This window comes from Heloderma suspectum, chromosome 4 (genome assembly GCF_057233095.1).
Source record: "Heloderma suspectum isolate Gila_16-S chromosome 4, 16-S_ref, whole genome shotgun sequence".
NCBI classification, from domain to species: domain Eukaryota; kingdom Metazoa; phylum Chordata; class Lepidosauria; order Squamata; family Helodermatidae; genus Heloderma; species Heloderma suspectum.
In genome coordinates this window covers 314276025-314301069 of record NC_139461.1, presented here as the reverse complement: position 1 = coordinate 314301069, position 25045 = coordinate 314276025, and the positions used below count along the sequence as shown (strand labels likewise).

Genomic DNA, 25045 nt, shown 5'->3' with positions numbered 1-25045 from the left:
AGTGCTGGCGGGGGACAGTCAAGCCTGCAGGAAAAACACCCTGCCAGAAAGAGAGATAAGGGTCAATCACAAGCAAGGTGTAAAAAAACTTGTTTTTTTAAGCTTTTAATTTGCATGCTTCACGTTCCAGTTCCGACTTTCTAATTCCTTTCAGTATTATCTTGCCAGGACCAGTTTACTTCCTCTGGTTACACTGAAGCTAGATTTTTAGACCACTTATGTGCATTCTTTGCGTTCCAGTTACTGCTTGCTAATTCTGTTCAGAATTATCTTGTTGGAACGAGTTTACTTCCTCTGGGTACACATACGCTGTTGTGCCAAAGCGGCCACTGAAATGTTCGATATTGTCATACAGCCTGGCCATGAGAAAGGATCGATGGACGCATGAGTGTTGCGAGGCCGGGACCCGTGAGGCCCAAGCTCGGGATCTGTTTCCCAGGGCCCTGAGGCGCCACTGGTGCGGCTGGAAGGTCTGTCTGAATTGCCGTGCAGGTGCGGGGGGGCAGCTCAGGGGCATCACAGATGAGGAGGGAAGGACAGCGAGGGGGCAACTGGTGGATCACCCCCGAAAGAGAGCAGACTACAGAGATTACAGTAGTTTGCATAACATTTCCATATGCTGATTTATGGAGGCGCGTGCGTGCATGTGTGTGTGTGCGTGTGTGCAAATTTAGAAATCATCATGACATTTTAAAGAGGAGTGCAGCACCTCTCACCACACTGTGGAAAACTGGGGCCAGCGGCCACCGCGCCCGCCTGCCAGCCCGCTGACCAGGTCCTTGCAGCGCAGAGGCATCAGCTTGAGCAGCTCATTGCCCTCAAGGTGGAGTAAGGCGGGCAGCCTTTCACGCAGCCTTTCACGCAGAGGATGCCCTCAAATGGAGGATTCCCTCTGGCAGCCAGTCAAAGGGAGGACTGTCCCACTAAAACTCAAATCTGAGTCAGTGAGAAGTCCTCTTCCAGAAGGCAGCCAACCCACCCATTACTTGCCCAGAAAGGGGTACAAGGCGCCCCTGGGGAGCCCAGCGCCTTCCTCAAGGTGTTCCGCATTCCTCGTAGGGCATGTTGCCCCACACAACTTGAGAGCCAAGCAGACTTGACTCCAAGAAGCCTCTGTGATAGAACCTCGCCCACACAGTTGTCAGGGGAGTTTTGGTGTCTGCCCTTTTGCCCCTGGTAGAGCCTGGAACTACCTGCAGGCAGGTCATGGGTCTGCAGCTCTTCTGCGACGGTGTGTTGCAAGTTGAAAGTCTTGTCCATCCTTTTCCCATGAGGTCCACCCGTTTCCGTAATCTGCTGCTTCTGGAAATCCCCACTGAACCCCCTTGCTGGGACATAAAAGAGCAGGTGCACTGAGTGGACAGCAGACTCCCAGCCCTGCCTCATCATGCGGTCTGGCGGCTTCATCCTCCTTGTGGGGCTCCTTGCTCTCTGGGCTGAGCTGACACTCATCTCTGGTATTCCTCCCCCAGGTAAGGCATTTCTTTGCCTTCTCCTTCTCCCACTGCACTCCGGCCTATGCGCAGGAAAGTGGTCCCAGCCATGAGTTCTTCCATGGTGCTGGTATGAATATGAGCTTCTAGCTTCTCACCACCCTCAAGTTCCTGCCCTCCCATGAAAAGTCACACCGTCTGCCCCTCTAGACATCTGGATATAGCTCCCTTTCCAAAACCATTCTCAGGATAGAGCACAAGAGAAGACGTGTCTGTCTCTGCTGCAGCTTGCTGTGCCGCACCCTTGGAAATAACAGGATGCAAGTGCTGGGAACAGCAGCATCATGTCTTGCAGCAGGATACGGTGCACGAGGCTCCTTGCGGAAGGGCCAGGGCGGCCCCATGAGCCACGGTGAGCCGTGTGGCACAGGCAGCGGACGGGAAAGAGTGGTAGATGACATGTCCTCTGTACACCATCTGCCAGAGCAACCAGTTGTGCCTCCCCGGCTGGCTGCAGTGGCGGTTTTTGCCGCTGCCACCCACCTGTCATGGGGCACTGCTGCCACCTGTTGCCGCTTCCCCGGCAGAACCCCTGCCTGGTCCAGTGCCTCGTGGCAATGGCAAGTACTCTTTGAAAGAACACGTCAGGAAAGAGAAAAGAAGGGAGACCTTTGGGAGCTGCTACTCCAAGCGCGCCAGGTGCCTCGAGGCAGCAGTCCCCAGCGACGCCTTTCCAATGGGGAGACACGAGGGGCATAGGGGCGTATGAAGCCCCACCCACTGTGCTCCGCTGGGGTCCGCGGGGGGGAGGCGATCCGGTCCTCCCCTCGGAATCCTCGAGGGGGGGAAGCAATCCGGTCCACTCCCCTGGAATCCTGCCTGGCCGCCGGCTGGGCCGATCCGCAGCAGGCCTCCACCCGCTGCTGGACTACTGTGGACGCAAATGGCGTCCTGCGTAGGGGATGCCATTTGCGTCCCTACGCTAGGCTGTGATAGGCTATGTATACATTTATGTAGCCTATCACGGCTAAAGCGGGGGACACAAACGGCGGCCGCTACGACAGCCACCATTTGCGGCCGCAGCAGCCCGGAAGATGACCCAGAGCCGCCGCTGGAGTCGCCGCCGGAGCTGCCGCCAGGTAGGTCCATTCCGGAGATTTTGGGGGGTGGCGGGGGGTAGTCTGTTCCACCACGGACTTCAGGAGGCCGGATTCTTTAGATCCGGCCTCACTGGAGTCCATGGCGGAATTCTCCAACATCCCTAGAGTGGCAATGAAAGCCTTCCGGCCACAGTTCACTGGAGGACAGAGCCATTCTCCCCAGCCTCTTCACCAACTGCTCCTCCCCAAATGGTGGCTTCTTTGAGGACTTCCCTGGTTGGTTCTCGACACCTCCAGCCTGCTGCTCTTCACTTCTCTGGGAACACAGCAGAGGCCCTGAAAACCTGGGGGAACAACCCCCACCTCGCCCCGCCCTTTCCCAGCCCCTCTCTCTCAGCTCTGGGCCCTCTAGTCACGGCTCTTGGGCTCCGGAACAGGGACTGAATCAATCAGGGGGCACGGAGCAGAAAGAAAAGGAGCAGGCGCCAGAACTGGCTGGACGGGGGGGCCTTCCTTCAGGAATGGCCCGCCACTGAGCCAGCAGCCGCTCCCTGCTTGGCTGGGGGGGACCAATCAGGTCAGGCAGAGCGGCCCTCCCACACACCCTGCCTTGGATGCCGGGGGCTGAGCTGAGTCAGTGTGCGTACCGGAGGGGGCAAGGTGAGCGGGGCCACGAGCAGGAAGGGCGGAGGAGAGACGGGTGTAGGGACAGAAGGCAGCAGGCTGAACGCAGAAGGCAAAGTGGCCGACGGACCTTTCCGTGTGTGCGTGGTCGGGGGGATCTCAGGTCCAGGAGAGGGTGGGTGGGCTTTGGCTGGGGCTGGTGGGCACCGCCTCCTCCCCTCAAGAAGAGCCTGCCGTGGACACCAAAAGGACACAGTGATGGTCACGGGGTGGCATTTCCCTCTCCTTGGCGCGCGTCTCCCTGTAGGGCTTGTGCACCCCCTGGCTTGGCGCTTTGATGCCACGTGGAACACTGGCTCGCAAAAAGGCCTTGCCAATGAGCCCAAAGCCGGGCTTTCATTTTAGTCCAGCAGCAGCCATCTGCCTCCTGCAGCACCCCGGGGGATGAGGGCCCCTGGGAGCTCGTGCGCAGGAGGGGCATGTGACCCCTTCCTGGCCCTCTCCAGCATCCCATGCTGCACCTCAATCTGGTAGGCTGCCCCCAGGGCTAGCACAAGACCTCCTGCCCCCTGGGCCAGGAGGACATGCCGCCACCACCTCCTCTTCCTGCCCCGCTCCCTGGAGATGCTGATGGCAGCAGCAGAAGGGCTGTCAGGATTGATTCTGAGCGCAGGGAGATAGCTAGCAGTTCAGCTTCACAAGGGGAACAGCCAGAACTGGGGGAGGCATCTTCCCAAGCGAGTTCAGATATGGATAGGCATGCTTCTCAGGATGCGAACACCCAGATGGCTGGGCCTGAAGCCCCCTCCTCCCTCCTCTGTGAGAACCCAGGAGGACAGCGTGGGGTGTGACCTGAGGAATGCTCGACTGCGGCACAGAGCGAAGTGGGGAAAGTCAGAGGCGGAGCTCAGACAGTCAACCCGGTTGGCGATGCGTGAGGGTCGACGTAGGGGAGCATCACTGGAAGGGATGGGTTTCCCTCCCTAAGTTATTGTAGCCAGCAAGTCCTTGTTCAAACTTCTGGCAACATCGTAGCTCCCATTTGGATCCCCTGTTGCCATTCCTTGGTGGCCTGAGAGTCTTGGAGGATTTGCATCTGTAATGAACCTGTTGATAGTGACTTAAAGGCATGAGATGGAAGCCTCTCTTCTTGTGTGTGTGCCTGAGGAAGGAGGGGGCCAGGGGAACGTGACAGCGGCTCTCTTGCGGTCATATCTGCATAGCCGGAGAGCAGCTGGTGGGGCTCTCTGGGGCAGCAGTTTGCCCCGTGCCTCACTCTGAGAAGTCCTCCGAGGGCGGCACGGGGAGGATGAGCAGTAACGGCTGCTCCTGACTGCCGACTCCTGCCTTTTCCACAGATATTTGCCAACTTCCTGCGGATTCCGGACCTTGTAAAGCGTACGTTCCCCGCTATTTCTACAACCCAGCTTCCAACAGGTGCGAGAAGTTCATTTATGGCGGCTGCAAGGGGAACCAAAACAATTTTAAGACCCTAGAGAAATGCCAGAGCACCTGTGTTGGTAAGTGAGAAAGACACGAGAGAAGCCCCAAGAGAGTCTGTCCCCCTGCATGGTCAGGAATGAGGAAGGACCTCGGTGGGGTTCTAGGAAGCAGGTCCAAATATTCTGAGTGGAAAGTAGGAGGCCTGCCTGTTTCCCCATCTGGCCCAGGACTTGAGCTGGCTGGAGCCCTTCAGGGCCTTAAGCAAAGGAACGCCTTTCCCACTACCTGTGACCTGATGGCTTTTCTTTCGTCCCGGCCAGGGTCTGAATCTGGAAAGGGCTTTCTGCATGCAGAGCACTTGCCCCGGTCCCTGCCCTGCCCCGGTCTTCAGTACACAGACCAGCTGCCACCCCAGGCCATCAGAACAGGACACCATATGTATGGGGTGGGGGTTGGATGCACCAGGAAATGTAGACCATTTATCTCTGGACCATGTTGAATGTGGTTTTCTCCCTGTGTAAATCAAAGGTTGTTGTTACCTATTTAAACTAGTTCTAACTTTGGAGAATTGTATCCCTAAATTGTATCCCTAAATGCCTGATATCTCCTGCTTTCTATTCAGCCATAGAAAATCTGGGTTTCTTTTCTTTAACTTCTGCCGTTATATTTTCCCCCAGTGTTTCTGACATGTTGGGGGCTGATTAATGCTGAACTCTGCAAGCATATTACATTCCTCCAGTAGCAGCTCCAGGCTAGGGGTAAGATCTGCTGTTCCAGCACTTCCATCCCTGCAGAGCAGGCAGTTGCCTGGCACACTAGCAGTCCGAGTCCAGCCAAGCTCTGCTGCTCCCCAAACTGGGCCAAAGAGCCTCTCCTTGCTCTTCTCTGGGCATCAGGGCGTTTTCCTTGGCCTCTCGAAGCTGCAGGGAAGCATCTCCACCTGGTCCTTACTACCTGGGAAGGTAGGGCAACAAGAGTTGCCTCCCTCAAAGCCAGAGTGCAAGGCAAGAACCAGAACAGGAGCCTGAGCATTACCCTGTACCAACTCCCATGGGGACCTATGAGGGACCAGTGAGGATGCACCACCAGGTGACTGAACAGTGCCCTGGCTGGCCTCTAGGGCTCTTGGCAGTCCATTCCTAGATCCTATGGCCACCAGTGGCTAGTAGTTGCAGTGGCTGGATGTTACTTCTAGTACTGGAGGCATTATTCCTCTCAGTACTGGTCACTGGGGAACCACAGTAGGCTAGACAGGCGTTTGGTCTGGTCCAGTTTTGGTTAACATTTCATGGGTGAGGAACTGAGGTGAGGTTAACCAGGGGAAGGGGTCTCTCCCCAGGTGAGGGCAATGGTGGCCCGCCTTTCTTCCCTTGGGTTCCCTTCCATGTTGTTGCTGCAGCACTGAGCTAAACGGGCCAGGGGAGGGATGCGCTGCTCCATGGATAAAATGCCCACAAGGAAACCAGGAGTTCAGTGAATTATGTCCCCTGCCACAATGCAGCCACGCTCACACGCCATGACATGGAGATGGTTGTGCTCTGCGGCCAAGAAGGGAGGCTAGAATACTGCTCCAGCTAGCGGGGCTTACCCTGAGAATCCTGGGAAGTTCTTGCTGCTGAGGCGCATATGCCCAGGAGCCTGCATTTGCTCTGGGGCAGCCATTTCCAAAAAAGGATTTCACAGCCCTAAGGTTTTTCTCCGTTGCAAACAAACCTGGAAACTGCCCCAGAGATCTGACCACCTTCCCTTCTCTCTCTGAAGTGAATACTAGAACCGGGGTCACCCCATGAAGCTGATTGGTGGGCAGTGGGCGATTCAGGACAGATAAAAGGAAGCCCTTCTTCACACAGCACATCAGCAAACTACAGAATTCGCTACCAGAAGGTGTAGCAATGGCCACCAGTTTGGATGGCTTTAAAGGGGGATTGGATGAGTTCATGGAGGAGAAGGCTATCAATGACTACTAGTCTTGATGGCTCTGTGCTACCTCCAGGGCCAGAGGCAAGGAGCTTACGTACACCAGTGGCTGGGGAACACAGGCGGGAGGGTGCTGTTGCACTCCTGTCCTGCTCATGGGTGTCCTGTGGGCAGCTGGCTGGCCACTGTGTGAACAGAATGCTGGACTAGGTGGACACCCGGTCTGATCCAGCATCAGGGCTCTTCTTAGATTTTTTATGATTTATATGTGTAATGCAGACTACATTTGCCAAGCACTACAAAAGCAGCACTGACCCAGGCTTGGTTTCCTTTGGAAAGAGGCCACTGGAGCTTTATGGAGTTTTGTGAGATTTACAAATATGCAGGATGAGTATCAATGGAGGCAGAACTTAAACACTGCAACAGACTAGGGATGTACGAAAATCACTTACCTGTTCGCGGATTATGCTGATGGTGGGGGGGAGGCGCTCCGTCCCTCCCCCCGGAATCCTGGATGGGGGGGAGGCGCTCCGTCCCTCCCCCCGGAATCCTGGATGGGGGGGAGGCGCTCCGTCCCTCCCCCCGGAATCCTGGATGGGGGGGGAGGCTGTTCCTCCCCCCCCCCGGAATCCTCCTTGGCCGGCTGTGCTCCGTGGCGGCTCTGCGGAGCAGCCGGCCAGGCCCAGCCAGGCCAGAGCCGTCTGCAGCTGGATTTCCGGCCACGGAGGGCTCTGGGGAAAAACAACAACAACAACACGTACACAAATGGCGGTGGCTATGGCCGCCGCCATTTGTGTTCCTTATTTTTGACGTCTTAATCTATGTAAATATTTACGTAGACTAAGACGGCGAAAATAAGGGGAATGCAAATAGCATAGTGGATGTTATTTGCGTTCCCCTTATTTTCGCCGTCTTAGTCTACGTAATTATTTACGTAGACTAAGATGGCCCAAAATAAGGAACGTAAGTGGCGGCGGCCATAGCCGCCGCCATTTGCGTACGCTTTTTTTTTTACCCAGACGTTTTAGGCTACGTAAAAACTTACGTAGCCTACCACGTGGGTGTAAAAAAAACCCCACACACCTGCAAATGGCAGCGGCGGCAGCCGGTCGGAAGACCTGCCGCCGCAGCCGCCGCAGCTGCCGCCACCGCTGCCCGGAAGATCCGCCCCAGGTAAGTCTCATCCCCGGGGGATCCGTGGGGGGGGGCAGGGGGGGCAGTCCTTTCCACCACAGATTTCGGGGGGCTGGATGCACTGGCATTCAGCCTCCCCAAGATCCGTGGCGGAATTCTCTGTCATCCCTACAACAGACAGCCAAAGTTCACTGGTCCTACATCAGATCTCTAGAGAGAGGCAGCCTGGCTTTCTCTCATGCTGTGGGCAGAAGGCAGATCAGCTTCTCCTGGTAGATCTCTTGAGTGATTTGCAGCAAGGATTGTTTAGCAACAGCAGCAATAAAATGACTCTACACCTGCAATTTATCGTACATTCATGATTGGCCACTCACGGAAGCTTGCAGGTCTATTACATGACGTTGTCGTCCTCCAGTGATTTCCCCGTCATTTCCCCCTGGTTATCCCGTGTTATCCTGAAATGGAAAAAATGCAGTACATTTTTTCAGCCTGTGCAACAGGAGCACCATGGCCTGCCTGTGTACTTCTCCTAGAGTGTGAAAAGCCTGCTTTGTTTGGGGTTGCTGGGGGCGTGGTCATGATGATGACAGCAGTGACATCGGGGGGTAGGGTGGGAGTATACTGACCTGCAGCTTGCTGCCGTGCCAGCTTGCCACCATGCCATGACGAAACGCAAGGCACTGACTTTTGCTCCCGACTTTGGCTGCTCACTCCACAACACAGAACGGCTGGCTGCCAGCAGTGTGCCAGGAAACGGGTGCCAGCGGGGTTTGGGCTGTTTGGTGGAGGTTGCTGTCCACCTGCATTGCCTGTCAATCACAACCAAACCACCAGTAATCTGTGAGTGGGGGGAAAGGGGCAGGAACCAGGGAGGAAATTTCTCAGTTCCCCCAGTGCGTGTAACAGCTTTTTGCTGAAAAGTAGCCACTCTGTGAAAAGGTAAGGAACAGAATATCATGAGATAGAAACAACTCTGTAAAGGAGACCAATCTAATCCTGCGATGAAACCAGATGGAGAAAGCGCCGGTATGGATGTGGATTTCTGCCCCCGTGTGATGGACTCCCCTCCCCTTGCCCTAAACTATATGGCTGAAATAAAGAAAACTGGGGAAAGGGGTAACAAGGAGCGAGATCTTTGTGTGGGAGGCTGTTGTATAGCTGCACCCTGTGTTTCTCTCCCTCCGCCTTCCCCCCACTAAGAAGGGTGATCTGGCCTGGAGAACCAGAAAGAGGGAGCTACAGTAATACAGACAGTCTACTGACATGTTCCCATGATTAGCTGCTTCCAGCAGTCCGATGTCCCTATTGCCACCCTCTGCAGAGAGTTGTGCTATGCAGGGTGAAAATGAGCATCCCACTCCATCTCGCTGATCCCACCTTAGGAATTCTGGGATTCCCTGGCGGCTAGAATGCAAGGGAGCTACATCCCATCTGCGCACAAGAGGTCCTACTTCCACATGGCATCTCACAGCCAGAGGTGTTTTCTGTTGCAGCTGGGAAACCTGGACTCTGCCCCAAGCCTCCTAAAGGCTTCACAACTTGTGATGCATATTGCAGTAGTGATGAGGACTGCCCGAAGGACCAGAAGTGCTGCCGCTATGGATGCAGAACGGCCTGCGCCAAACCTGTCTAAGGTGAGACACGTTTGTGGCGGTTCTGTACTGCATACGACACTTAACGTAGCACTGCATTCCCCACCCAGATCCCACGCTGTTGGCCATGTAACACAGCACAGCCAGACAAGGCGGGTGTCAGGGTTCCCCTTATGACCTGGCCCCCCTGAGCATCCCCTTAAGGATCTCTTGCCTCCTGAAGAGTCCCACCTTCCTTCTTTTAAACTTCCCCTTCCCTGTAACGCGGGGTTTCGCCTGTGGACATGGGGCGGCCGACACTCTAGACACAGGGTTGAACCACAGCAGTTTACTAGTAGCAGGCAAAGAAATTCCAGCTAAAGGTATTTGCACAATAGAGCTGGTTCGGGCAGGGCTCTCTTAGCCCGTGGAGGACAGAGGGCTACGCGCTGGGCGGGAGCTTTACTGAGAGTGAACCACGATCCACGGGGCTTGCCCAGGCGCCTCCCTCTCGGCCTCTGCCCCGGAGTTCAGCCTCTGGTCTCCTTGCAGTCCTTTGCTGGATAGAACTGCTACCTGTTGCAGCAGAGCTGAGCGATACAAAGGCATGAAAGGAAAGGAGCCGCGCAGAACACAGCTCCGTTCACCCCGCGGCACTTCGACCTTTCCAGGCCGCTTACTCAGAGGAATGGACCTCCTCCTCCCTGGGTTGCCCCTCCCCACAGACAACCCCAGGCCGCGACTGGCCCTTCCCCCGCCTCTGCAGGCCCCAGACCTCCGCAGCAGAGCAACCCAGCCCGCCGCCGCCCGCCTCTCGGGCCCTCCCTTGCGACGGGGATAACTGGCGCTTCCCCAGCCCTCACTGGATAGGCCGGGACGCTGCAGCTGCGCTTTTAAAGGCCACCCCTCACCGCCCCTTCAAAGAGACGGGGGCCTCCATGGCAGACAGCAGGGTGGCAGGGGCACCATCCGAGTTCACCGGGAAAAGCTGAGCGAGCGAACGAGGGTCAACGCCACAGACAATGGCCAGCGTAGAAGCAGCCTCAGTCGGCTGAGGGGGCAACAGCCTGGAGGAGCACGTAGCCAGGATCAGGATCTTTGCGTCGACGGATGGGAAGTGTCAGATGATAGGAACAATTCTGCACGCTTCCAGACAGACTTGCCTTGTCCCTCTTCCTCATCGTCCTGTAGCCTGGCCGTTCCTTTTTCTTGCTCCCTCCCCTTACTCTTTTCTGTCTGTCTGTCTGTCTGTCTGTCTGTCTTTCTTTCTTCCTTCCTTCCTTCCTTCCTTCCTTCCTTCCTTCCTTCCTCTCCCTCAGCAACAAATGCCATGTGCTCTTTTCAGGAAGGAAGCAAGTAACCATACCTCACTTTGCTTACTTACGCTCATGTGCCATGCTCTGGGGGTGCTTGCAGTTAAACACCCCTCTCTGATGCGGTGTAAAAAGCACTGCTAAATTAAATTGAACTGAACGTCTTCTAAACTGGCTCTCGCCTGCGTTTATTCCCTCTTATACTAAATGCTCCGTTACCATGCTTTCTCTACATTGGGTAACTCTGCTGTTAAGTCACACCAGACTTTCCAGCTACCAGCTCCTTTCAGTTCCAGTAGGCAAAACAAATCCCTGGGTCCAGAATTCTTTTATTTTAAGCTTATGTCTTAAGCAGCTGGCTCCAGTTAGCAGATCTCAAGATTCCAGGAAAAAACAAAGTAGATCCCACATGTCTGCCCACCCCAGCTCCATGTTCCTATATCTGTCCTGACTCAGACTGCCACTTGTCTCACACTTATAGAATCATAGAATAGTAGGGTTGGAAGGGGCCTACAAGGCCATCGAGTCCAGCCCCCTGCTCAGTGCAGGAACCCAAGTCAGAGCATCCCTGGCAGGTGGCCGTCCAGCCTCATCTTGAACGCCTCCAGTGTGGAAGAGCCCACCGCCTCCCTGGGTAATGGGTTCCATTGTCGTATTGCTCTAACAGTCAGGAGGTTTTTCCTGATGTTCAGCCGGAATCTGGCTTCCTGTCACTTGAGCCCATGATTCCATGTCCTGTACTCTGGGTTGATCAAGAAGAGATCCTGGCCTTCCTCTCTCTGACAACCTTTCAAGTGCTTGAAGAGCGCTATCCTATCTCCCCTCAGTCTTCTCTTCTCAAGGCTAAACAGGCCCAGTTCTTTCAGTCTCTCTTCATAGGGCTTTGTTTCCAGTCCCCTGATCATCTTTGTTGCCCTCCTCTGAACCCTCTCCAGTTTATCTGCATCCTTCTTAAAGTGTGGTGCCCAGAACTGGACACAGTACTCCAGATGAGGCCTAACCAGTGCTGAGTAGAGGGGAACTAGTACTTCCTGGGATTTGGAAGCTATGCTTCAATGAATGCAGCCCAAAAGAACATTTGCCTTTTTTGCAGCCACATCACATTGTTGGCTCATATTCAGCTTGTGATGGACAACAATTCCAAGATCATATTGGAAGCAGGGATGGGAGAGAAATTTAATGCAAACGTACCTCATTTTGAATTTTCAAATCACTATGCAAACTGAAACTCAGGTCATCCTACAAAATTCACACTGCTTCAAACTTTTCAGTGGAGTTCTCCAATCAAAAAATGTGTACAAAAATGCATATATTAGGGAAAATAATGTTATAAATACATTATATTGGGGAAATTGCTCGCCAAAAATGTGGATGTTAGGCAAACATTTTATCCTCTCCGTTTTATCCTCACAACAACCCTGTGAGGTAGGCTAAGTTGAGAGTCAGTGACTAGCCTAAAGTCACCTAGTGAACTTCATGGCCAAGTGGGGGGCTAAAACTCAAGTCTTCCCAGGCCTGGTCCAATATTGTAACCACTACATCATATTGGCTCTCTTATGAATTTTTATGCAAAATTTTTTTAAATTCTCAGTGTTCAGGATGAACTGAACTTAAGACTGGGGAAATTCTCAAAGTTTGAGATGAACTAAACACAATACTGAAAAAATACTTCATTCTTCTTCACATGTTATGCCCCCTTCTTATTGTTGGAGGGACTTGGGCCATGAGTCACTTTACCTGGACTTAAAGGGTTAATATGTACCTGAGTCAGTGAGAGGGGTCTCTAGGAGATCCTACTGCCTTTTTCCTTGTCTCCTCCCCCTACTCTCTATTCTTCGTCCTCCTTCCTCCTGCAAGGGATGCTGACCACGAGGCTGACCTCAGCCAACTTCCCTCGAGATGTAAGCCTGTTATATCTCACGTAAAATCTGTTCTTAACCCACCACTCGAGTGAGTTTTGTCTACATCCATGGCTACTGACGGGGAGCTGATTCGGACTTCACTTATCTCTGAGGCTTTGGTTAGTGCTAGAGTTCCATTGCTTTTGTGAAAAGTACTTTGCACTCCAACACCACTCCGGAGGGGTTCCGGGCCTCCGGCGGCCCTGATTGCATGCAGATCCTGCACTCTCGCTGGGGTCATTGTTGGTGATTTGCCCTTTCGGGCAGGGCCCCGATATGCACCTTTCTCGCGCTGGGTGCTCGCCTTCGCTCCTCCCTCTTGGCCGTGCAGAGTTCCCAGAGGCGTTCTCATTGCCCGGGGCATTCCGAGGAGCAGCTGCCTTCCCTCAGTGACACCTCTCCGCTTCCTCTCCCGGCTCCTCCTGGGAAAGGACGGTATGGACCGGGGTTCAGTGTGGTCAAGATCTGGATCTGGAACCTGGGCTTGCTGCTGCCATCGTTTTCCGTAAAGCGCCCAAATGCCAAGTATCCAGGGCGATGCCACATATGCACATCATTATCACGGAGGGGATGGTCCCCAGCCGGGCCGAGCGTGCCCTTTTTCAGAACTCCCCAGTGTGCTTCTGCTGCTGCAGGTGCCCACTGCCCAGCCTCCGCAGCTCCTCTGGCCCAGTAGAAGGGACTGGAGACTGGATTCAGTTACTCCAGTATGTGTCTGCACGGCATCTCCAAGCGGCTCAGCGGCCGGTTGGAGGAAAAAAGATTCCGTGGCTGTGGGCAAGAGAGACAGAGCTTGACGGCGACCTGGGGGGACCGGGCGCTGGGCGCATGGGAGGGCCTGGCTGCGGGAGCCCCGTGTCAGACCTCAAGGGGGCACCTGCGTGCGTTCCAGGGCCGAGCAAGGCGGGCGGGCAGGTGAGCATGCCACCCGCCTGCCCGACAAGGGCGACGTTCCTGCCGGCTGTCGATGGGAGGCCCGGTCAGAGCAAGCCTCAGGCCTACGAAGGCAAATGCCAGCGGCGAATCTCCAGCAGAAACAGGTGCTGGGCTCCAGCACACCTAGAAGGCCCGACTCCCTCAGAGAATCAGCCCATCCTATCCTCATGCCAGGTGCTTGGGGTGGGCTGCGATTACTCAGCATGGGGGGAAGGTGCTCTGCATGTGCTCAGAGGGCCTGTCCTTCTCCGTCCCAGGGCTGCTGAAGAAGCCCGGCTCTCAGGCTGCTCCGTGGTGGTCCCGGGCTCCAACGAAGCCCGAGGGTCCACCTCACAACCACTCTGGGCAGAACCTCCTCTTCACGCTCCTCTCTCTCTTCTCCGCCGCAGGAAGTGGCCAGGGATGCAGAAGGACGGCCCCATCCTGAATGGTGCCTAGTGCTCCAGAGGTCAAGGCAGCAACTTGGACCAAACACCGCCCGCTGCCCCCCTCTGCGCTGACCCGCCCTTGGCTGGGCTTCTTCCCGCCTCTTCCCAATAAAGGCTTCTATGCATTGCATCCCACCGAGTGTCATTTTTCGGTGTCCTGCTCCAGAAGGCATCCTCTGCCGCGCCGCCGCACCGCTGTCCCCATGTGGGCGGGCGAGGGCCAAGAGGCGGTACGTCTTCCACACTCTGACTTGCAGAGAAAATCACTGTAGATGCAGCAATACAGGCTCAGCGGCTTCGTGAGGCAATACGAGACCCGGTCCCAGGCGCTGCATCCTCCCCTGAGGGCGGGGCCTGAAAACCAGGAAGAGTGTGGGTGCGTGGAGGCCAACCTGTGAGCAAGCACAGTATGCGACAATGCGCAGCGTCGTTATTGATCATGGGCCGTACCCGTTAAGGCGTCAGCCAGTTTTCTGGCTTTCAGAAGATTGAGGAAATGTTCGATAGGGCAAATCTTCATTCAGTGGTTGGAACAACCCTGCCACTTTAAGACAAGACTTAAGGCTACCATGTTCAACGTTGCTGAAATGAATTTCCCATACTTTTAAAAATAATCTAAGTAGGGCTGTGCACCACTTCGGCCCGAGGCCTGAACCCTGAGTCGAAGCAGGCTGCTTTGGGTTACTTTGTGCCCCTTCCAAGGCAAAGCGGAGGGGGCATGAAGTGACCTGGAGCGGGTTGGGGGCTCTCCGAAGCACGTGGTGTGTTTTGGAGTCCCCCTCCCCCTAGACCAGCCCCTCTGGTGCCTCCAGGTCCTTACCTGAGCCACCTTCTCCTCGCTGCCACCACCTTCTCCTCCACCTTCTCCGCCACCGCCACACCATTGCTGCCCTCTCCGCCGCCGCTGCCTTCTCCGCCGCCGCCAGCTCCTGAGGCCTGGACGCGCGGCAAGTCTTCTTGAAGGGAGTCACCATTTTTAAAATGACAACTTCCTGGAACTTCCAGGAGGTTGCCATTTTAAAAATGGCGACTCCCTGCAAGAAGACAAGTCGCCGCACGTCCAGGCCTTAGGAGCTGGCAGTGGCAGCAATGGAGAAGGCAGCAGCAGCAGTGGTGGTGGCAACGAAGAAGGCAGAGGCTGTGGCGGCGGCAGAGGAGGAGGAGGTGGCCCAGGTAAGGAGCTGGGGGGTTGCGCGGGGGTGTTGGGGGGGCTCCAAAGTTGGGTTCACCATCCGAATCCTGCTTCGGGTTTGAGGCCGAGTTGGGTCGGGGTCCCTCGAATCTGCCCAAACCAAATTGGGGCTGCCTCAGAAGCCACAAAGCAGCTTCTGAGACAGATCAGGGGGTCCCTGCACAGTCCTAAATCTAAGCACTAGTAACTGATTGAACTAAGAACTTATGGGATGTTAATTCACCTTGGCTACAACAACAGGGAAAGAGACAGGTTATGTACCTGGACTCTGGATGGTGCTCCAGCTGGTGGTAACCAGCTGCAAGGTCAAGTTGGAGCCGCTTTTAAGGCCCTACTCCCTCTGGCTTTACATGATTTTCAATGGCATTTTGCCTCTGCTGGTTTCTTATACTGTATCATCTTCCAGTCATGCCCTCCCCTGTTTTTCCCACTGCTGCTTCCAACTTGCCAAGGAAAATTGGTGAGGAGGAAAAGACGCAATAGCTGCCCAATGTATCTGGAGTGGTAGCGCCAGAGCTGGCTATCTAGAAGCTCCCTCAGCCTCCAAGGGGGATCTTCACAACAATGCAATGAGCAGCACGTTGGAGTATTATCCGGCTTTTCATGGAATCTGCTTTGGTCTATCAGGGTCACATGAAGCAAGAAAAGTCAAATGTACCGTACCTTTAAAATCCGGTTTTCACAGGTCACACAGAGCTTGAAAGGACCAGACTTCCGGGTTGGGTGGGGGGAATAGAACTGAACGTCATCAACCGGGCAGGGACTGCTCAACCAATGAGAGAGGCATGTTTCCCGGCCTATTTCCAGGCTCCCCCTGCTCCTACATTATTACGAATGGAGAGTAACTAATTCACAATTCTGTAGAAACAACCCAATTATCCAGTACAGCATCTGAAAGTTCCCTATGAGAGCAGCCCACCACCCCAATTTTGTCCCATTCCAGCAAACTATCATGGAGTTATTGCTTCCCCCCCTTTTCCCCCATGTGCGCACTTTTAAATGAAGAAGCCAAAACCCATGATTCTCCAGTGCAGCATTTGAAGGCTGCCTATGAGAGCATCCCCCCACCCCCACCAGTTTTTCCCCATTCCAGCAAACTTTTGTGGAGTTATAGCTTCCACCACCCCCTTTTCTCCTTCTCCCTGCTCATAATGACAGACTCCCTTGATCCTAAGACCTCACCAGATCACTACTGCTACAAAGCTCTTATGCATCACCGAAGCAACTTCAATCGGAGAAGCGACTTTACACAACATTGGGGAAGTGATTTAACACAACATCGGGGAAGTGATTTAACACAACATCGGGGAAGCGAAGTAACACAAACACCAGAGAAGTGCATAATCACTGGGGAGAATTATTCCCACTGGCGAAAAGGCAGTGCAGTGCAATTCTAAAGACTCAAAAGAGCATTCTAGGGCTTTGATGTGTTGGAAAGGCAGGTGAGTTACTTTAGTTATGTAGGTTACCAAGGGAAGGGCCAGGTGAAAGACACACGCTTAAGAACACCCCGATCATACCAAATTTAAAGCAGAGGGATGAGCCCGCTGCAGCTGAACTGCAGGGGACCTGAATTAAATAAATGAAAGCCTGAGGATTCGCAATAACTGAGTTTGAGCCATACAGATGGACAGGTGTGTTTATTCTACATCCTTTGAGTAAAATTATTACCTCTGATGTGGCCTGATCTCAGGTTTAACACTTCCTAAAGTTTAACATCCACAAACATAAGCAGTTTCTGGACAACATATCCAAAATTCCATTATTGTATGTTGTGATTGACGGTTGCCACATGCCCATCATTTCGCCAACCAGACAGGGCAATGACTTCATAAATAGGAAGTTCTACTCCATCGTCCTCCAAGGAGCGACTGACCACACTAGATGCTTTATTGACATGGAGGTGGGGTGGAGTCAGCAGAATCACGATGCTTTTGTTTTCAGGAACTCCGCCATTTTTGAAACAATGGATGCAGGCACCTTTGTTCAAGGGAACCCTATCACCATCCTTAATGGGGTGTCGGTGCTGCCACTGATAGTGGCTGAAAGTGCCTACCCACTCAGGAGATGGTGAATGAAACCCTACGGAGGACATCGGGACCCTCGGAAGGCTCATTTTAGCGACTGCCAGGCCTGAGCACAGAATGTGGTGGAGAGGGCATTTGGGAGGCTGAAGAGGTGCTGGAGGGGCCTCTGTGCAGGGCTGGTGATTGCAGAGGAGAACGTGACATCTGCCATTGCTTCCTGTATGATTCTCCACAACATCTGTGAGAGTAGGGGCATATTCTCACAGATGTTGAGGACAGAGTGACAACAGAGGTGGAAAACCTGGGTGCTGAACCGCAGCACGCGGAGCGGGACCACACTGAGGCAGGGGAAATTGTGAGAATCACAATCTCCAACTGGCTGTGGAGTTCTGTGGCTGCCCTGTAGCCATTCTGGAAACCAGGTGGTCCTGCACCACGGATTTAGGGAGGTCTATTGCCATCCAGACAGTGCCTTGCCAAGAAATACAGCGAAACCTGTTTCCAGAAAGACTGTTGATGAAGCTTGTGTTTGGTTGTGTTGGGAGAGGGGTGGGTGGTGGATGGAGGATAGGAACTCCTGGCGGGTTGGTGAAAGTGGGGTTTGGATGAAAAAATGTTTCTCTGGTGCATTTGGGGGCAGTGGTGGTGGCCGCTACGCCATTTGCACCGCTGCTCTTTGCCGTGATAGGCTACGTAAATACTTAAATACGTAAATACTCCGTGGAGCCGCTATGGAGCGAAGCCAGCCAGGGAGGATTCCGGGGGGAGGGACGGAGCGCCTCCCCCTCACCGTGGATTGACCGGCACGGAGCCAGGTAGGGATTTTGTACATCCCTACTTCTGGCACAGGCCAGCTTGGATGGGCGTGGAGGCACAACTGCGCTAGGTTGATTTGCTGTTGTCTGATTGGCATGGAGAATCACAGACTAGCAAAAGCAGGCTCCCGTCTGTGCAGAAACGCGCTTTTTCGATGACCCACAAAGCTGTTTTTAGACTTTTATTTTCGACCCTCAAGCCCTGTCACCTCTTACATAAACTTCTGGAGTTGTTCAACAAGACCACAGCTGGCTTTCCAGTTTTCTAGATTGCATCCATTCATCAAGTCAGATCATCTAGAAGAATGGATGATTTACATATCAGCGAGCAAGTCTTTTCCAAACTACAGCATTAAAGTTTTCTCCTAAGACAACTGTATAATATAATTGGCTACTTTGCCACACTGGCCATTGAACATTCTAATGTTGTTGTTGTTGTTGTTGTTGTTGTTAATCTACTACATTTCTATACCGCCCAATAGCCAGAGCTCTCTGGGCAGTTTACAAAGATTAAAAACATTAAAAATACAATATACAGAGATTAAAAACCTTACTCAGGAAGTGAAACAATCTTAACAATATCATTTATCAGAGTTTGTTATGAACCTTGAGAATTGTCTGCAGGAGTTCCTGATGTATAGTATAACCAGGAGTAGTCGAAGTATGTAAATATACCAGAGTTCTGTAAAAGACTGATATGACTGATACGTTGGGCTGTTGGTGTTGCTGTTGCTGTGTTGGTTCAATTTAGGACTCGCCCAATAGACAAAGCGTTCGGGTGACCTACCTAACCGAGAGAATAACTATGAAACACATGCAAGAATTAAGAGGCAGCAATAGCAATCTAGAGTCGTTCTAGAAAGAACTATTTCTGCAACCGGGGAAACTTTACTCCCTTCATCACACTGGAGGCCTTCAAGACGAGGCTGGACAGCCATCTGTCAGGGATGCTCTGACTTGGATTCCTGCAGGGGGTTGGACTCGAGGGTCTTGTAGGCCCCTTCCAACCCTGCTATCCTATGATTCTGTGATCAGCTCCGGAAGAGCTACATGGGTGGCAAATCTTTTTTCAGATAACTTTTCTAAATGATTGAGTGTAACATATACAGCTTTTCCCCAATGCACCTGATGTATTTCTAATTTCCACTAAAGTAATGGGGCGGGGCGGCGGCGGGGGGGGGGGAAACAGAGCATCATCCAAAGTCTTATTGGGAAGGAGGAGGCCAATCGCAGCTCTCCACTAACTGTTTTTGCATTGTGCCCTGATGCAGTCAAGGAAAAGGGTGCCTTAGCTGGCCACCGCGGCAGGAAGGGCGGCTGCGCTGGAGCAAGCGAGGGCGCAGCAGCAGCAGCCACAGCAGCGGCAGTGGCGGCGGCTCCAGCAGCAGCAGCCCCAGGAGTGGGGGCCCCAGCAGAGACGATGCTGGCAGCGGGGTGAGGGGCCAGCGTGCTCCACGTGCTCGCCCTGGACCAGCACCCCAACGCCTGGCCCGCCCACTTCCAGATTTTTCCCTTCCTGCCTGAAACTCTGCCCCCACCCCTGTGCCCCAGACCTGCTCCCTGCCCCCAGTGCCCTAACCCACCTTCCATGCCCAGCAAACATAGTCCCAGTTGTGGTATATGTATATTTTGTTCACCATTAGGAGCTCCTATTTTCCAGCCTTGCCACTGTTTCCGTGCAATGCTTGGTGCGCTGGATGGGACAGGGCGGGTTAGAGGCTTATGGGTAAGGTGAGAACTTGATTGGCTTCCTCACCTGTCAGTGCTCCCTGGTGCAAGGCAGGGCAGCCCTGGGGGGGCTGGATACCAGCTGTGGTGGCACAGCTGGCGAGGGGCATTGCAGATGGAGAGGTGGCTGGAGATCATCGGGGAAGACAGGCTGAGGAGGATGGGCTCACCCTGCTCGACCTCAAACAACCGGCCACTGTTGCCTCTTCTAAGTCCTGCTGACCGGCCACTGCCACTGCTCCGCTATGGTCCTCCGCCACTGCCCACACCTGCACTGGAGTTTGCACTAGGGGCGATGTGGTGGGAAAGGGCATTCCGGCACAGCACTGCGTCATCCCTGACAGGACTCGCAGGATGCCGTGGGGCACTGGTGGTTGCCCCTTCCCTGGGGAGGAGGCACTCCCATGGGTGGGCGCTGTCTCACGGGATGATTTTGGCAGAGGTGCCCTTGGAAGGTGGTCGGGGTGTGCCCAAGGCTGGCCTGGGGCGCCTGCCGGGGAGGTCTGAGGGGTGCCTTCCGAGGCGTGCAGTCGGCACCGTAGGGAGAACTTTGGTGGCAGTGGGGCGCCTTAGGGTGGGACACAGGGAGCTTATCGAGGCTTGCGTCCGGCTGGCTCGCAGCTGCAGGGAGACGGAGGCGTGTCCGGTCACAATGGGGAGGCTTGTGGGGGGAGGGCTTCTTCCTGTACCACCTCCAATGGCTGGCCCTGGGAGAGATCACTGCAAGGGTGAAGAGGGCCGCCGACCCCTTCCTTGCTCCCCCACCAGCACCCCCACCCGCGTCTCCAGCAACTCCGTCTCCCTGTTTATTGATGCCTGCAGTGCTCATTGGCTCCTGTTCCAATTCTCCTCAGCCATTGCTCCCCTACTGCTTTCCATCTTGAGGAAGTGGAGCATGTGGTCGCTGTCTGTGGCAGTCCACTGCAGTGGTCGATCCATCTGGAGAGTGTACAAACGTACCGGCTGACGATTCCTGGCCACAGCTAGCCTTGTCACCGGGGACAGTGTGGCTCTGCGGGTAGGGATGCCTGGATCTAGATCACGAGGAGAAACATATATATAGCGTCACTCCCTTCCTATCCTCCACTGCCCCTGGGGTAGGGCAGGGCAGGAGGTGGCCCTCTAGGCTTTGGTGGGCTTCCCCTAGGGTAGGACAGGGCCGTGGATGGCCCTTTGGGCTGGCTAGGGCTTCCCTTGGGGTAGGGCAGGGCAGCGGGTGGCTCTCTGGGCTTTGGCAGGCTTCCCCTAGGGCAGGGCAGGGCAGGGCAGAGCAGGGCAGGAGATGGCCCTCTGGGCCAGTGAATCTCCTCTCCACTCCAAACACAGCATATGCAGTTGCCCACTTTGTGGGATGCCTACCTCAGCACCACGGGGCAAATACACTTGTGTTTATGGTCTGAGCATGTGCTCACCTGGGCCCCCATGTGCTCTTGGGCTCCCCTCCAGCATTCTCCCGGTTAGTCTTGCCATCTGCCTCACCCTGGTCAGCTGAGGAAGATGCTGCCGCTGCTGCTGCTGCTGTCGGAAGAAAACCAGATTAATAGACTACTTGGAGGTAGGTATCGCAAGTCGGGAAACCTCTCACATGTGATGCTCTGTGGCGGCCATTGCCCCGCGTTTCCCACAGGTGGAGGGGCGGTGGCACAGCACTTACCCTGAGGGCGTTCCGGAGGGCTCCCACCACCTGCTGTGTCTGCCATTCCTGCACGCAAGGTGACACCAAAGTGGCGTGCGGCAGGCTGAGTGAGCTGTTTGGGGAGGGGGGCGGCCACAGGCAAACCAGCTGAAAGAAGTACTCGCCCGTGTCTTCGTCTACTGGGGAACAGCATTCCTCTACGTTAACAGTCTGGAGGTCGTGGCTGAAGAGCTCCTCTGCTCCTTCGGCCACTGCTGACACGGAAGCATTGGAGCAGCTGGCATGTGGTGGAGGGCGATGCTCCTGCAGACCCACTTTGGCTGAATGGTAGCCTCCCCCCTAAGGATGCTGTGCAGCTCCTTGTAGAAGGGGCAGGTTGCAGAAGCGTTCCCGGAAGGGGAGTTGTGGGTGACCACCTTCCTGTATTCCAGACAGAGGGCTTTCATCTGTGTCCAGCACCCTGGTGCACTGCGTCTGTGCCCCCGGCTGCTCATTTGTTGTGCGATCTGCTCAAAGCAGTCCACATTGTGGTGGCTTGCTCCTGGACCAAAAAGCTGCTCCTGGAACTTCTTCTCCCCCCAAATGTCCAGCACCTCCTGGTGCCTCCATGATACACTGCGACCCTTGCTCGAAGACAGTGCCATCGCCGTGTAGTCCTTACTGCACTCCTGGCTAAGAAGGAAGTTTCATTGGCAGAGTCAAGAACAAACCTTGGAACTGGGCATTTTGGGCACCAAAGGATGTGTGGAAATGCACCCTGTCTGGCTAAGCATTCCAGCCACAGGGAACGATAATGCTGCTTTGGTGGGGTTGGGGGCGGGGGAGAGCACCATTTGCCTGTAGGGGCTAGCGCAGGAAGGTCTGCTCCTCACGCCAGCTGCCCCTCAGGACAAGATCTCAGGACACTGTAAGTGGAAGCAGCATTGCCAGAGGAGAGGGGCGGGCACGTTGGGGGCAGCACAAAGGCACCTCGTTGGCCAGCCGTGGGGTTATGGTGGGAAACGTTGAAGACTCCCAGGAACTGGGGAACATGTGGCCGCTAAGGCGAAGACGCGACTTGGCGCAGGAGCACCCAAATGCGGTGGAGGAAACAGGGATAGCACACACTCGCGCAGCAGCACATTAACAGCAATCTATGGTCATGGATGGCCATTTGTATCTTCGCAGATGTGCACTCTCGGATTTCCGAACCGCCGTACTTTAGCATTTCCAACTGCTCCGACAAGTGATTGTTGGCTTTGGGAAGTGCCAATCAACACCTTTACCCACAGGCTTTGGGCACTCCCCCCCCCAATTTTCCCCTTGAGGAGATGCCCTTGGGCCTTCTCCTGTTTGCCGATTTCATTACTCCTCCATTTTCGCTTTCACGCCTACACGCTACAGCACGTTACCACCTTTGACTTTAACATGCTTGGCACACTCTGTACCCACAGTTATTTTGCCCATGCATCCCATTTAGCGTAACAGGATGGCTGCCAGCAACTCTCCAGATGTGCAGGCTGCGCTGGGAGTATTTGCTGGCTGTGACAGTATGTAAAACGAACTATGCTGAATAGTTATCTGCTCCAAAATGGCAGTGGAAACTCAGGAAAACATGGAAGTGAGGGGCTGGGTCAATGAGGTCATGGGCAGGTAAGCAAAGCACCCACAAGGGCTGGACTACATGCCCCATATAATAGCAAAGCCAGTGCGACTGTGGAAACACATCAGTATTGGAGCCGTGGTAAGGTGGAAAAGTTGGATCATAACCAGTCTCAGAAGAAGCCTCCCTGGGATGTGCAGATGGAAACGACAGGTAGAGCTGCGTATCATCTGCCTACTGATGACATTTCAGCCCAGACCTCCTGATGCCTTCCCCCAGTGGGTTCATGCAGTTGTTAAAAAGCATGGGGGACAAGATAGAACTTTGCGCAGCACCCCACAGGCTAATGGCCATGTTGCAAAATAGGAGTCCCCCAGCAACACCTTCTGAGAAAGCTCCTCCAGAAAGGACCAGAACCACTTTAACACCGTGCCTCCCAAACCCAATCCAGATAAATGATCCAGAATGATACCATGGTCGATGGTACTGAAAGCCACTGAGAGTTCCAGAAGAACCAACAGGGTTGCATTCCCCCCCTCCATTCCCCAGCATAAGTCATCAACCAGGGCTGTTTCCGTCCCATAACCAGGCCTGAAACCTGATTGGAATGGACTCGGGCTGTGTTTCCACCAGTGATTTACGCCAACCCTCCTGCACCGTGGTGTGTCTGTGGTTCCATGACGCCGTGGCCATTCAGCCGCGGTGTCGCATTTTATCGCTGAAAAACCACTGCTTCTGAGACTGCTTCCAGTCAGAGTTTTCCCAGTTATGGCGGCTTCATTACTGATGTGTTTCCACAATCGCACTGGGTTTGCTGTCTTAGTCCTGCCCATGGGGCGTGTAGCCCAGCCTTTGTGGTGGGCCTCTCTGACCTCAGTGACCCAACCCTTTCCCCCCCTGTTTTCCGGAAGTTTCATCACCATCTTGGAGCAGGATGCCGAGGGACCAACTTTTAAAACGTCATTGAAAACAGGCACCAGAACCCAGCCCAGGACCCCAGTCAAGGGGTGTTTTCTCCCATTGTGCTGAATGAGGGAACTAGTACTTCCCGGGATTTGGAAGCTATGCTTCTATGAATGCAGCCCAAAACAGCATTGGCCTTGTTTGCAGCCACATCACATTGCCGGCTCATATTCACCTTGTGATCTACCACAATTCCAAGATCCTTCTTCCTTGTAGTATTGTTGAGCTAAGAATCCCCCATCTTATAATGGTACAAATGGTTCCTTTTTCCTAGGTGCAGAACTTGGCATTTATCCCTGTTAAATTTCATTCTGTTGTTTTCTGCCCAGAGCTCCAGCCTATCAAGATCACCTTGAGTTCTGTTTCTGTCTTCCAGGGTATTAGCTATCCCGCCCAATTTTGTGTCATCTGCAAATTTGATCAGCATTCCCTGCACCTCCTCCTCCAAGTCATTAATATAAATGTGGAAGAGCACTGGGCCCAGGACTGAGCCCTGCGGTACCCCACTCGTTACCTCTCCCCAGTTGGAGAAGGTCCCACTGATAAGCACTCTCTGAGTCCGATTCTGTAGCCAACTGTGGATCCACTGGATCGTTGTTTCATCTAGCCCACTTTGAGCTAGTTTGCTCATCAGGATATCATGCGGCACTTTGTCGAAAGCTTTGCTGAAGTCGAGGTATATGATGTCCACAGCATTCCCACACTCCACAAGGGAGGTTACTTGATCAAAAAATGAGATCAGATTCGCCTGGCAGGATTTGTTCTTGACAAATCCATGTTGGCTTCGAGTAATTACGGCATTGTTGTCAAGGTGCTTACAAAAGATGAAAAGATGCACACATAAGCACCCGCTTTAGGGGCAAGAAAGAAAGTTTAAAGAGGTGTGGGATGCTCCGGACACAGCGCTTTGATTTTTCGCCACCTCATTAATGCACAACTGCACTTTAAATCCCCGTTTCAGGGACAAGAAGGAAGGTTTAAGGGGGGGGGGGTGCTCCTGACACAGTGCTTTGATTTTTCGCTCCTTCTCTAAAGCAAAACAAAAGTGCTGGGAAGGCAAGGAGGAGGCTGGCCAGAGCGGGAAACTTCAGTGGGGCAGAGGGACGAGGGAGGGGGGAACCGGAAACAGGAGGAGGCGGGAAAACAGATGGGGTAAGCAAACCCACTCCAAAAAGGCTCCACCCAGTAGGTGTGTGCAGATTCCCCACCATCTGTTCCAGTGGGGAATCCGTGGGGGGGAGGTGATCCGTTTCTCCCCCCCCCCCGGAATCCTCCGGAGCGGCTCCAATCCGCGAGGATTCC

At 54.2% G+C, this 25045-nt stretch overlaps 1 protein-coding gene across 1 annotated transcript; it reads left to right on the top strand.

Moving 5' to 3' along the window:
* Positions 1–358: 358 nt before the first annotated feature.
* Positions 359–13929, top strand: LOC146349093 (kunitz-type serine protease inhibitor TCI-like). The gene is made up of 5 exons (XM_084854961.1): positions 359–470; positions 1275–1472; positions 4516–4677; positions 9145–9285; positions 13762–13929. Exons 2-4 carry the CDS (start codon positions 1388–1390, stop codon positions 9282–9284), a joined length of 387 nt encoding a protein of 128 aa, XP_084711087.1. The 5' UTR covers positions 359–470; positions 1275–1387; the 3' UTR covers position 9285; positions 13762–13929.
* Positions 13930–25045: the final 11116 nt, after the last annotated feature.

What these genes read in the sequence shown, in the direction of transcription:
- LOC146349093 (XM_084854961.1), top strand. Translation starts at nt 1,388, where the DNA reads ATGCGGTCTGGCGGCTTCATCCTCCTTGTGGGGCTCCTTGCTCTCTGG. An exon ending in CTCTGGTATTCCTCCCCCAG is followed by an intron (nt 1,473 to 4,515) that starts GTAAGGCATTTC and finishes CCTTTTCCACAG; the next exon opens with ATATTTGCCAACTTCCTGCG. An exon ending in ATGCCAGAGCACCTGTGTTG is followed by an intron (nt 4,678 to 9,144) that starts GTAAGTGAGAAA and finishes TTTCTGTTGCAG; the next exon opens with CTGGGAAACCTGGACTCTGC.